The sequence below is a fragment of the Miscanthus floridulus genome, chromosome 2, assembly GCF_019320115.1.
Source record: "Miscanthus floridulus cultivar M001 chromosome 2, ASM1932011v1, whole genome shotgun sequence".
Taxonomy (NCBI): Eukaryota; Viridiplantae; Streptophyta; class Magnoliopsida; order Poales; family Poaceae; genus Miscanthus; species Miscanthus floridulus.
In genome coordinates, this window is record NC_089581.1 from 43,802,839 (window position 1) to 43,816,471 (window position 13,633).

The following is a 13,633-nucleotide window of genomic DNA, read 5'->3' on the forward strand; positions in this document are numbered from 1 at the left end:
CTCTGATCGGGATTAGGGTTTAGGTTTCGGTGGGGAGCTCGGCTCACGCGAACCTCGTACTTAGAGCCGCCGGCCCGCACCTCTATATATAGCGCGGTGTGACAGGGTGAAAGGTCCTTGTTTGGTTTTGGTAATTGAGTGACAACTTAGGTGGACTAATTGTGTTTATGTGAGATACATAGGTGATTAGTCCACAGGTACATGTGTGTGAGCAACATATGCCATGAAGGTGAAATTGGCTTGGAGATGTTACAAAGCTCACACATGTGATGATGAAGGAGCTTAAATGCACATGAGACATGACATTGAGTCATGTGATCAAGGTGGAGAAGATTAAGACAAGACTTGGTTTGATGGACCGGTTGCAAGCGTGAAGGGCAAGTCGAAGGCTTTGGAGTGATGGACCGCGTGGCGATGAAGCTTGAGCAAGACTTGGCGCCGATGGACGATGGCAACGGTGAAGAGCAAGTAGAGTCAAGATCGATGAACCAATATGATCATGTGATGTTGATCGTGTTGGTGCATGTGTTGCATCGACATTGGAGGAGATGGAATGGAATGCGCAAGGCAAAGGTATAACCTAGGGCATTTCATTTCACCGGTCATAGGTGTGTAGAGAAGTTTATGACCGGGTTTAGGATAGATGGCCGTACTATCAAGAGGGGCAAACTTGTTTGCATATCGGTCATCTAGTGCCACTCGAATGATCTAACTTTGCATTGTCGCTAGGATCGAGTGGCGTAGCAAGTTGAGTGGCTAACATCCTTTGGGAAATGATTGTGAAAATGCTAACACACATACACATGGTGATGTACACTTGGTGGAGTTGGCACATTTATAAAGGAGGTGGTGTTTGCAGGGGTGAGATGGGTTTGGGTCCCTCTCTCCACTTGAGCATTCGGGAAAATGGAATGCCTATTTTCTATTGTGCCGGATGCAAATTCTTGTGGTTAGCACACTTGAGCAAGGGTGAAGAAGTTAGAAGTGAAAACGTGTTGGTCGCGAAGATGCTGGCATCGGTCAACTGACCGGACGCTGGATCTGAATGCACCGGACGCTGGAAGGCTGCGTCCGGTCAGGCTGACGTACGGTGACGTAGTAGCTGGAGTGTGACCGGACGCTGGCTGCGTCCGATCGCGTTCGACCGGACGCGTCCGGTCATGCTCGGGAGCTTACTGGAAACGACCGGACGCTGGGGGTTCAGCGTCCGGTCAGTTGAAGCTGCTGCGTCCGGTCAAGTCAAGTGACCGTTGCCCAGTGAAGGGGTAACGGCTAGTTTAGCCCTTGGGGCTATAAATAGAAGTGGTCCTCGCACATGGCTGAAGCTGAGCACCTTGGGGGACTTTGTGTCCATGCTTGAGAGTGCTTGGGAGCCCTCCATCTCACACATACTTGATAGCGATCATCCGATTGTGTGAGTGAGCAATTCTAGTGCGATTGCATCGTGAGGTTGCATCGAGTGGCACTAGGTGATCGAGTTGCAAGCCGATGGTGCTTGTTACTCTTGGAGGTTGCCACCTCCTAGACGGCTTGGTGGTGGTCTCCGTCGAAGCGCGCAAGAAGCTTGTGCGGCGCTCCGGAGAAGTGCTTGTGAGGGGCATTGTGCTCGTCCCGCGGGAGCCACGAAGAGCAACTCTAGTAAAGCGTGTCATTGAGCTACCCTCACTCAAGGGGTAGGTTCTTGCGGCGCCCGACGTGCGGGCTTAGCGGGTGATGCTAATTAGCCACCGAACCACCAAGTGAGCGGTCGACACAACGGGGACTAGCGTGTTGGCAAACACGTGAACCTCGGGAGAAAAATCATCGTGTCAACCTTGTTCTTCCCGTTGGTTTGCATCCCTATTACACAAGCTTGCAATTACCTTTATACATATTAAGCTTGTGTAGTTGCTCTTGTAATTAGATAGCTTGTGTAGCTTGCTAATTACCTTCTTGCTTGTGTAGCATAGAAGTAGCTCTCTTGCGTGGCTAATTTGGTTTTAGTAACCTTGTTAGTCACATTGCTTAGTTTGTGTAGCTAAGTATTTGCGCTCTCTAATTAGGCATTGGTTGCCTTGTTATTGAGCATTGCTAGTGAGCTTAGTTAGCTTTGTACTCTTGCTTACTAGCATGTGTAGGAGCTCCCTTATCGCTTAAAGTACTAGTGGCATAGGTTTGTGTAACCTTGCTCCTAGAATTGTTTAGGAGAGCTCTAGCTAGCCCGGCACCTTTGTTGCATAATTGTTATCTTTGCAAGGTGCTAGTGAACATATATAGTGGGGTATAGTCTTGGCTAGATCGATAGTTTTAATTCCACATTTGTATCGGTTAGCCGACGCGATTAAGTTTTAGAAAAGACTATTCACCCCCCTCTAGTCGCCATCTCGACCCTTCATAGGGGCCTCCAGCCATAGTGGGCTGGACGTCCCCGATCAGGACGCGGATCAAAAACCCAACTAAGCCATTGGGCCCAGTTTAAAATTAGAGATCAATCTAACCGGAAGAAGAGATGAGCGGGTAAAGTAAGCGGGATTCGCCTAAGATTATCGGCTGATAACTACAGTAGTGGAGTGCAGAGGGGGAGTTCCGCGCAGGCGCAGACACCCCTTTCCTTCCACAAGCCTCCCCTCCGCTCCATTACCCAAAACCAAAAGAATTCTTCTTCTTCTCTCTCTCTCTCTCCAATCCCTACGTTAAACGTGTGAACGTGTCCCCGGCCGGCCTCGGCTCCTCTCATCACTCTCTATAAAGCAAACTGCAAACCTGAAAGCAGGCGTGGTAGTAGCTGCCCTGGTGGCCGATCATCACCTGCAACTGCAGGCAGCGATCCAGAGCCAAGAAACATCAGCAGACAGCAGGTAGCTAGCTTCAGTTTCAATTTGCATGCAAGATTTATTGGGTATGGAGCAACCGGACGAGGCGTCGTCGGTGAACGAGCAGAGCGCGGAGCGGCGGCAGCCGTCCGTGGTGGCCGGCGGCGGCGGCGCCATGGCGTGGCTCGACCTCACGCTGGCCGTGAACGCCTCTTCTCGCGACGAGCAGTTCCCGGCGACGGACGCGGGGGACTCCTCGTCCGCCGGCTCAGACGGCGACCAGACCAAGCCCGCGTCTGCGTCTCCTTCTCGTTCTCCTCCTCCTGCCGCCGCGCCCGCGCCGCACAAGGTGTTCTCGTGCAACTTCTGCATGCGCAAGTTCTTCAGCTCGCAGGCGCTGGGCGGGCACCAGAACGCGCACAAGCGGGAGCGCAGCGCAGCCAAGCGCTCCACTGCCTCGTTGGCGTCGGCGTACAACCACCACCACCTCCACGCGCAGAGGATGCTCATGGCGGGCCTGCCGCTCGAGGCGCACGCCGCCCTGGTGGGCGCCGCGCTGCGGGTCAGCCCGGCCAGCAGCCAGGACCTCGCCGCGGCGCGGGCGGCTGCCGGTGCCGGTGCCGCCGCCTCGAACACGGCGCCCAGGTTCCACGGCGGCGACAGCAGCAACGCTTCCACGGCTGCCACACCGTGGTCGCCGGCGCTGCTCTACGAGGAGCCGGTCAGCCCGACGTGGCCCGGGAGCTTCCGGATGAGAGGGCAGCCTGAGCCGCCGAGCTCGGAGCAGCAGGCGTCGGAGCAGAGTAAGAAGATAGACTTGGATCTCAGGCTGTGAAACTGAAACTGAATCGTAGTTACAACTTACATACGTGTAGAGGAAAGAGGAGCTAGCGACCCTGTAATTTGATTTTTAATTAGTTTCGATTTTCACCAGTATATAGTAGTTATTTATCAACTGTTTAATTCCTCAACTAGTCGAGTTTGTGCCACCTTCTCAATAACGAATGATTTTGGAAGGAAATTATAGAAACCATCAGTTCGACTGCATCTTCAGATTTCATCGCGGATGAGCAGGCAGTGATCATTTTCTGAATTCTTGCAGTCAGATGCCAAATCCGTTTTGAATGCATGCTCAGACAGTATTTATTATGACTTATAAAAAAGACCTAGGATGATCATGTGTGTGCCAAATTTTCTCATGAGATCGGATTACAGGAGAAGAGTGCATTTCGAACTGCCTAATATGTAGTGGCCCCGTTCGCTTCGCTGAAAAAATAAACCGAAATACTGTTTCGGTTGATTTATTATGAAAGAAAAATACTATTTCGGCTGAAAAAAACAAGCTGAAAAAGACAGATTATAAAAAAGCGAACGGGGATATGCATTTTATTGTGCCCTTTTGCCAACAGAGCTTTCGGCCAAAAGGCAAGATAGCACTACATTAATTAATATACTATAGAAGGAACTAGGAAGGAAACAAATTTGAAGGATTTGTAACACTTTTAGTGTGCACACTGTACTTTTCACTCAAGATCAAAGCCACAGTAGTGTTCAGGGGAAAAGAAAGAAAAATATGAAAAGGGAAAACCAAATTAGAAAAGAAACTTGGCAGGCGGATGGAACGGTATCAAGAACTTGTTGGCAGGAATAAAAAGTTTGCTTCAGAAATTGTTCCTTTGACATCTACTCCCTCTGTCCCAATTTAATTGTCGTTTTCGGTTTTCGTGTCACAAGTTTGACTCGATTTATAGAAAATACTAGCAATATTTGTATCTCCAAATAAATTTATTAAAAAACTAGATTCAAAGATCTTTCCGATGATACCAATTATGTATCATAAATATTAATATTTTTTAATATATATTTTGTTAAAATTGTTTCTCGGGAAGCGAAAGCGACAGATATTCTAGGACGGATGGAGTAAGGCTGTGTTTAGGGTAGTGTTTAGATGGCGAAAATTTTTGTAAAATGCTACTGTAGCACTTTTCGTTGTTATTTGACAATTAGTATCCAATTATGGACTAATTAGGCTTAAAAGATTCGTCTCGTGAATTTCGTCTAAACTGTGTAATTAGTTTTATTTTTTATCTATATTTAATGCTTTATGCATGTGTCCAAAGATTCGATGTGATGGGGAATCTTGAAAAATTTTGCAAAATTTTCTGGAACTAAACTGGACCTAGTTCGCGAAATGAAATTTTTTGGATATCACATCAGATGTTTGGGGATGTCGGAAGGGGTTTTCGAATACTAATAAAAAAATTAATTACATAGCTCGCCTGGAAACCGCGAGACGAATTTATTAAGCCTAATTAATCCATCATTAGCGCATGTTAGTATTGTAGCACTTATGGCTAATCATGGACTAATTAGTCTTAAAACATTCGTCTCGCGATTTTCAATCAAACTATGCAATTAGTTTTTTTTTTTGTCTATATTTAATACTCCATGCATATGCCGCAAGATTCGATGTGATAGTTTAGGGTGAAAATTTTTTGGAACTAAACCAGGCCTAAATTTGTCCGGACGCAAACCTGACATGGAAAATGCAGTCGTCAGCTATTCCCTCCTGCTCCTATTCAGCAAGTTGCAGTTCCGGGTGCCAATGTGCCATTCGACTCAGACTCTGATTCAGTTCCTAAAAATTTTCACCTTAAACTATCACATCGAATCTTGCGGCACATGTATGGAGTATTAAATATAGACGAAAAAAAATTATTTGCACAGTTTGGTTGGAAATCACGAGACGAATGTTTTAAGACTAATTAGTCCATTATTAGCCATAAATGCTACAGTAACTAACATGCGCTAATGATGACTTAATTAGGCTTAAAAATTTTGTCTCACAGTTTCCAGGCAAGCTATGTAATTAGTTTTTTATTAGTATCCGAAAACCCCTTCCGACATTCCCGAAACATCCGATGTGACATCCAAAAAATTTTATTTCGCGAACTAAACGCAGCCTCAGCACAAAGATAAGATAGAGAAAGATCGACAGAAAAGCAACCTAGTTCACTATTTTTAGCTACTATATACCTTAAGAATTTAGCACATCCGCACATTGCAAAAGACTATGCAATGTTCAGAAACTTCTTTATTCGTGACAAAGAACCCCGAATGCATGGTTTTCAACGTGAGAAATTGCCAATTATCTATTCCGAGAATGCTGCCTTCTGTTTCTGTACATGAAGAGAACTTGTGCTCCGTTTCTCCTTTAAAAAAAACAGAGTATAGGAGTATATTTTCATATTTGAACTATGAAGGCCAATCCAAAGCATGAATAAATGTTGGTACTAGAAGTTAACTCATGGCTCGGTGAGCTGGTAAATTTGGTAAACTTTTGGATAGAATCTTGTGAGTAACTGAAATGTCCAGAGCACATTGTGCTACAGAAATGGCATACAGGGGAAGCTGACGACTGGAGGGACATTGTGCTAAAGAAATTCGGCATGTTGTACTTTTCTCTCAAGATCAAAACCAGTGTTCAGAAAAAGAAAAAAAATATGAAAAGGGAAAACCAAATTAGAAAAGAAACTTTGCAGGTGGATGGATTCATGGATGGGTATCAAGTACATGATGGCAGGAATAATTGAATAAAGTTTGCTTCAGAAAATATTTCCTTTGAAATCTGAATTTGTCAAGTAATGCTGAATGTTGGTGAGAAGCAAGCCTGTAGGGGAGATCGGTTGCCCCGAGTGGATGTAGGGGTACGCTGGTGTTCTATCTTTTGCTTCTCTAAATGTAAACACAAATCGCAGAACTGTGATGTATTTGTGAGTTGTGACCCAAAGCTTCACCTTATTTACGATTAGGAGTATCCCGATACATTCTGGAAATTATTTTAAAAATAAGCATATACTATATATAGCAAAGTAATACTAACCTAAAGAACTGCATGTGTTAATCATGAATGGCAACAAGCATTTCAAGACATTCAGATGTGACCAATTTTCCTAGTAACAATAGTGGCATTGTGTTAGAAATTTTGATCATTCACATGTGGCCAATTAACAGTAAAGGTGCACATTGTGTTAGAGAATGATCATTCACAACTGTTCCAAGTCTACCAGAACACAGTTCTTGTGTCAAGAGCATATCACTTTCTGGAATTCTGCATGTGTTTACCAAGATGGCAAGGATCTAATACATCCATAAGCTACCCTCTGATATAACTGACCACTAGATACTTTATTCTGTACTAGAACTATATGAATAAAAAAGGAGAAAATGGAGCAAGAGCCAATAAATCAAATGTTGGAATTGTGCCCCCCAACAAATAAAGGCACCTGGTTGTAATGTATAATTACGATACACAAGTACAAAATGTGACACGCCTAGCCTTATATTGCGCTTGAACTTCAAAAAAATCAACTCTGAATGCTCCTACCCGAGCCTAGATGCAGCATCCAAGAACCCACAGTACCCTAACAACCATAGCCATTGCACATCTTGCTTGAGGAAAGCTGTGTGCTTGGCTTTACTAGATTATTCAGGAACACCTACTCCTTCAGTTTCTTGAAGTATGATGCTGGGATCTCAACAGGAGGTAGCAAAGCTGATACAGCCTTGAACTGTTTCAAGAGATTTATGCCACAGTTAGGACACTGAATTATGCAAACGATCTGAAAGTAAAACTGTGTGCGGCTGTCATGGCCCATGCTTACCCTGTGTTGCTTGTATTTCTCCCGGATCGCCATCATGGATGAATATTTCTGGTTGAGCTGCATATGATGTATGGCAGCAACACAGTCCTTCAACTCAGATGGCTTGTAGCTGGTTAGTGTCTGCATCTTCTTGCTCTGCAACCGTACATAACAAAATGAGTTGGTGTTTGGTAACTAATGAGACAGGAATGATTTGGATCGAGCAGATCAATATCATACCCAGGGATGGGTGTGTGGATCAAGGGTCAGCCTTGCAACAAACACCACCGAGGCTGCAACAAGTGACGGCAAGAAGCGAAGCAAGCTGTAGTCCAGCAAGCTCAGCTCACAAAGGTAGCTACCCAGGAACTCCAGCTGGAGGCTAGGATACTGCAATATGCATCACAACATAATGGGTCAGACAACGACGTACACAAACAGCGGGTATTCAGAACGGAAACAGATTTTATTGTTGAAATGCAAGAAATCTCACAGATGAAAGTACCTTATTGTTGTCTTCTTGGGCAGATCTGATGAACATCCTAGGAAACAGAAAGTAAAGGGCACACAAAATTTAGAAACAGATTCATTCTGGCAAACAAGGATTGGGGCAACACATCAGATTGATTTGGTTTGTGATCTACCTCAGGAACGTCTTGGGGGTAGGATTGCCCACCTCAAACTTGAGAACATTCAGTATATCACTCTCCATCTTAACTACCTACAGATCCCGAATCACAGATCAATTAACATTTTGTAATCAATCAGCGGCAAGATCCAGAGACCAATCGCGTTCAAAGCATACAGAAAGGACGAGCACACACCTCCTGCTTAGTGTAGGTGTTATCGGTGATGTAGCAGAAGTCCTCCACATTGGGCGGGCTGATCTCCTCATACTTGCTGCATCGATTCGAATCGGACCCAGCACATGAGAAATGGAGCTCGGTTCATGAAATGCGGGCGAGTGAGATTAACGGATCGGTTACTTACGATGCGACGAGCATGGCGGAGACGCCGAGGAGCTGCAGCCTTTGCCTGTTGAGGGCGTTGGCGGTGAGGAAGCGGTCGATGTAGGAGACGGTGAGGTAGAGCGTGTCGGAGACGAGCTTGTACTCCTCGGCGACCTCGACGAGCCAGTCGATGAGGATGGCGCGCATGTTGGGGGTGACGTCGACCTGCACCGCCGCGATGTAGTCCGTGGCGGGGCGGCGCTTGGCCTGCGACTCCATGGAGCGGAGGTAGGAGTAGATGTCGGACGCGTAGGGCTTGCACAGCTGCGGATCCTCCTCCTCCTTGTCGTCGTCATCAGAGGCGGCGGCAGCGGCGGCGGCAGGCGCGGGCGCTGCCTTGGGCTGGGGCTTGGCGGCGGGGAGGAGGAGGTGCTGCTGCTTCCTGGCGGGCTTGTCGTCGTCGTCGTGCACGGCGTTGGGGTGTGTGGGCAGCTGGGTGAGCGCGACGCGCTTGCGCTTGGCGGCGACGGCCACGGCAGTGACGGCGGCGGCGCGCTTGGCTGCGGCGCGGGTGAGGCGCGGCGGGGCGGCGGCGACGGCGGAGTTCTCCTTGTCGGCCATGGGAGACGGTAAAGGCGGGCGACGCTGCTCCTGCTCCGGCTGTCCCTGCACGGCGGCGGCGGCGGGGGCGGAGGCAGGAGCAGGTGGCTAGGCGCCGGAGCACGGAGGGCGGAGCAGGGTGGACTGGTGGAGGAGTGGTGGGCGAGCGGTTAAGTAGCGGGCGGGGCGGTGGGGATGGGTGGGAGAGGAGGCCGCCATTATTTTTGGATTCGAAGGATTTCGGAGAGCTCCAGTTGGAGGGAAGCCCTCCGCGCAGCCTCGGGTGCTTTGGGTTCCCGGCTTCGATCGCCGCGGCCTCGATTTGGAAATCCGTTCGAGTTTTGGCAACGACACGCCGTGGAGGGAGCGAGGGAAAGATTGGGGGATTTTTTCCTTTTAAAAAATTCCGAGCGTTTCGGGGGATGGCGCGAGGCCGCGAGGCGCCCCGCGGCGCCCACCAGCCTGCCGAGACGAGAGCGCGGGAGTTTTGGGCGGCTGTCAGAGAGTGACGCGGGCGGAGTTCCATTTGATTTTTATGATTTGATTTCAGTGGCTGAGCGTTTCTGGCTCCGGATTCGGCGTCACGCCGCCGGCCTGTCACGCGGGATTTTATTTCTATTTTCTTTTTCTTTTCTGTTTCCCTCTCTGTTTTTTTTAACGCTGCTTGCAGGTAAATGAGTCGTAGGACTAATGTTGTACTCCCCTTCCTAAAAAGAGTTATGCTATGAGATTTGTACCGATCAAATTTTTTTAAGTTTGATTATATTTATACAAAAAATATTAACAATATTTGCTCAAATAAGTTTATTAAATATATTTAGCAACTTATCTAACGATGATATTAATTATCGGACTTGCTAGCGCCTGAATGTCTGATATAGGCCCTAGCGTCGGACGGTACCTGCTCAGCGAGCGAGCACCCCACATATCCGGCTTGCGAGCGAGTGCCCTACCGGTGGACCCGCGCCGCTCCGAACGTTGCTCGCGAAGACAGCCGCTTCCCACACGTATCTCATGTGCAATACCCGATCTATTTTTGAAACATCTAAATACAACAGTTGCAACATACAAAAGAAGACAGATGAACACTTGAAACATGCGTCTAAACACTTGTAAAAACACTTGACAAACACTTAAAAAGCATTACAATACATATGCAAAATTCAGATGAAACACTTGAACCAGATGTATGAAACATTTGAAACATACGCTTGCAACATGCATGTATATGCAACATCTAGATCTACTGTTGCAACATCAAGATGAAAACACTTACAACATATGTCTGATACAGATGAAACATAGTTCGGGGAGAACTGACCGGAGCGTCTGGTCACCCCGCAGAGGCACATAACGGTTTGTTTTTCAGCCGGGTTTATAAATACTTCCTCCATTCGTGTGTGGGGGTACTTTTGCTCATTCCAACAGCTGAGAAATACCTTTGAGAGTGCCCAGAAGAGCAAGGTCCTAGTGAGGTGATTGAGATTTAAGAATCCCAAAGAGAGCTCTTATTAGTGAAAGCAAGAGTAGCAAAGTGTGCATCCACCCTTCTTATTAGGCTTGTCGTGGTTAAGTGAGAGTTCGTGCTTGTTACTCTTGGTGATCGCCATCACCTAGACGGCTTGGTGGCGATTGGGAGTTTGGTGATCATCCGACGGAGCTTGTGGATGACCCAACTCAAGTTGTGAGCGGTTGTGGGTGATTCACCACAACGGAGTGTCAAAGAATCAACCCGTAGAGAGCACTTGATCCTTGCGCGGATCAAGGAGGAGCTACACCCTTGCGCAGGTGCTCCAACGAGGACTAGTGGGGAGTGGCGACTCTTCGATACCTCGGCAAAACATCGCCGCATTCCTCCTTCTCTCTTTACTTTGAGCATTTACTTTGAGCAATTCAATTCTTGTCATTTACATTCATAGAATTGACATGCTAGAGTAGGATTGGAATCTAGGTTGCTAAACTTTTGTACAATAGATCAATAGAAACACTTTCTAGGCATAAGGGATTAATTGGGCTAACCGTATGACTTAATTATTGCAAAAAATTTAGAATTAGCCCAGTTCACCCCCCTCCTCTTGGGCATCTTGATCCTTTCAATTGGTATCGAAGCCTCGTGCTCACGTATTTAGGCTTAACCGACTAGAGAAAGATGTCTCATAGAAATGGACCTCCTTCTATCTTTGAGGGGGATGATTGGAAAATCCGCATAGAGGCGTATCTAGAAGCTCTAGATGTTGGAATACTTAGAGTCGCCTCACAAGGCTTCCCAAAACCTCGGGATGCTACACACCTACAAGGTGATGAGGTGAATTATGAGAATGTGCTAATGAAATATACTCACGCTTGAATGTTCTTGTAGAGGAAGTCAATGGGCTTGGACTCACTCAAATGCAACCATCCGATGTTGTAAGAAAGATCTTGAGTGTCCTCCCCATTGACAAATATGGGCATATTGTGACCATGGTTCATCAAGGTGATCTTTCTATCGCTACACCGACTCAAATCTTGGGAAAGATCAATGCTCATGAGATGTATATGCACATCACACCACAAGATGGCCCATCCTCTACTAAGAAGAAAGAAAAAGACTTAGCATTCAAAGCTAGCCAAGAGAAGGGCAAAGCAAGGCTTGAGTATGAGAGCTCAAGTGATGATGAAGTTGATGATGCAAGCCTTGCTCTAATAGTGAAAAGAACCGCCAAGATGCTAAAGAAGCTCAACAAGAGTGGCATCAAGTTCGATGGCAAGAAGAAGAAGTTCTTCATAAGCTCTAGAAGGAAGCCAATCTCAGAGATGGATTACTATAATTGTGGAGAACTTGGTCATCTAGCACATCAATGCACAAAGCCCAAGAAAGACAAGTACAAGAACAAATACAAGGGCGAGAAAGATGACTCAAGCAATGAATAAGAAGATGAGAAGAAGAAAAACAAGCCATACAAGAAGAGAGATGGTAATAAGAAGGACTTCCACAAGAAGAAGAAAAGTGAAAAGGCATACATCATCGGTGATTGGCTCACGGACATTGATTCATCAAGTTGCTCATCCGATGATGATAGTGATAATGAGAAGGTGGCCACCATTGTGATTGACTCCTCATCATCTTCACCAACACCACCACTATCATCCTCTACACACCTATGCCTTATGGCCAAGGGTGAATGAAAGATATCAAATGATGATGATAGTAGTAGTGATGATCATGCTAACAATGATGATTGTGATAGTGATAGTGATGATAATAAATTTGAATCACCTTTATATGATGAACTTGTCAAATTGCTAAACAAATATACTAGAATCATTAGAAAGACTAGAGCTAAGAATGACAAGCTAGAAGCTAAGAATGATTCTCTTTTAGCTAAATGTGATGTAGCCGAAAAGGCTAGTGTTGAGCTTATAGAAGCAAATGATGCTATATCATCCAAACTCAAGGAGCTCAAATCTTCTAAGAAAGATCTTGAAGATAAACATAATAAACTTGAGAGGATACACAATGAGCTCAAAGAAGAGAAAAATAATGATGCTCTCAAGGAAGAGAACAAGAAGCTCAAGTTGGAGAAAGAGCATCTCAAGATTGGGTTGAGCAAGTTCACAAGAGGCAAGCATCTTCAAAGTGAGCTACTAATGAACACCGTCATGAAGATGGATAGAAGTGGCATTGGGTACTTGGCAAACCAAGAGAAGAAGGCTCAAGCTCAACAATAACACAAGTCAAAGCCAAAGCCAAAGAGATGTTTTGAGTGTGGACAAGAAGGCCACTTTGCCCATGAGTGCCAAACTCCACCACCACAACCCTTGCCCAAGCATGCTAGACCTTTTGCCTTCAATGCTCATTATATGTTTAGAAAGGATTCTAGTGGAAAGATGAAAGTCATGTTCTTAGGACCTCCAAACAAGAATAGGCCTAAGAAAATTTGGGTTGCAAAGTCACTGTTGAGAAGGTGGAGGGCCCTCAACAAGTTTGGGTTCCTAAAGCTTGATCTCTTGTGTGTAGGTGAACTACAAGACCGGTGGAAGTCATTGGGTTATTGATAGTGGTTGCACACAACATATGACCGATGATCCTCGTATGTTCACCTCACTAGATGAAGAAGTAGATGGACAAGAAAGAATTACATTTGGAGATAATTCAAAGGGCAAGGTTAAAGGATTGGGCAAAGTGGCAATATCAAATGATCATTCTATCTTAAATGTGCTCTATATTGCATCATTGAGTTTCAACTTGCTATCTGTTGGATAATTATGTGATCTTGGCTTCCAATGCTTGTTTACCAATAAGGAAGTTATTGTATCTAAGAAGGATGATGTCAGTGCAAAATGTGACCAACTAGTGAATATTTGTAGTTTTGCTGTACGTTGTGATTAGAGGTGGCCTAGCACTCAATGACACTAGATTTATATTAGTTCGGGCAACGTGCCCTATGTCCAGTCAAGGTCAGTTGGTGACTTTATTCCTGAGCCTAGGTGCTCAAAGTCTGCAGTGGGGTTACAAACAAGAAGGAGAAAGATGGGGTGTACAAGAGGTCTGGTCGGCTCTGACCGGAGAGACAGGAACTTTGCTATGAGCTAAGTGTTCAAGCGGATGCTTGAGGTCTGAACCTTGTGGTTCTATGGTTGTGAGCTACTGATCTAAGGAACTCTGATC

The 13,633-nt window shown here is 45.9% G+C and overlaps 2 protein-coding genes across 2 annotated transcripts; one reads left to right on the plus strand and one right to left on the minus strand.

The window, feature by feature from the left end:
* The first annotated feature begins 2,653 nt into the window (after positions 1 to 2,653).
* On the plus strand, positions 2,654 to 3,837 carry LOC136538634 (zinc finger protein 7-like). The gene has a single exon (XM_066530598.1). It carries the CDS (start codon positions 2,863 to 2,865, stop codon positions 3,625 to 3,627), a length of 765 nt encoding a protein of 254 aa, XP_066386695.1. The 5' UTR covers positions 2,654 to 2,862; the 3' UTR covers positions 3,628 to 3,837.
* A 3,094-nt stretch (positions 3,838 to 6,931) lies between these two features.
* Positions 6,932 to 9,315, minus strand: LOC136538635 (cyclin-A3-1-like). The gene is made up of 7 exons (XM_066530599.1): positions 8,426 to 9,315; positions 8,260 to 8,335; positions 8,080 to 8,156; positions 7,941 to 7,977; positions 7,676 to 7,825; positions 7,457 to 7,591; positions 6,932 to 7,363 (listed from the first exon to the last, which is right to left on the minus strand). The coding sequence occupies exons 1-7, from the start codon at positions 9,004 to 9,006 to the stop codon at positions 7,292 to 7,294; spliced, it is 1,128 nt and encodes a 375-aa protein (XP_066386696.1). The 5' UTR covers positions 9,007 to 9,315; the 3' UTR covers positions 6,932 to 7,291.
* Positions 9,316 to 13,633: the final 4,318 nt, after the last annotated feature.

What these genes read in the sequence shown, in the direction of transcription:
- LOC136538635 (XM_066530599.1), bottom strand. Translation starts at nt 9,006, where the DNA reads ATGGCCGACAAGGAGAACTCCGCCGTCGCCGCCGCCCCGCCGCGCCTC. An exon ending in TCCGCCATGCTCGTCGCATC is followed by an intron (nt 8,336 to 8,425) that starts GTAAGTAACCGA and finishes GAATCGATGCAG; the next exon opens with CAAGTATGAGGAGATCAGCC. An exon ending in AGAAATACAAGCAACACAGG is followed by an intron (nt 7,364 to 7,456) that starts GTAAGCATGGGC and finishes CTCTTGAAACAG; the next exon opens with TTCAAGGCTGTATCAGCTTT.
- LOC136538634 (XM_066530598.1), top strand. Translation starts at nt 2,863, where the DNA reads ATGCAAGATTTATTGGGTATGGAGCAACCGGACGAGGCGTCGTCGGTG.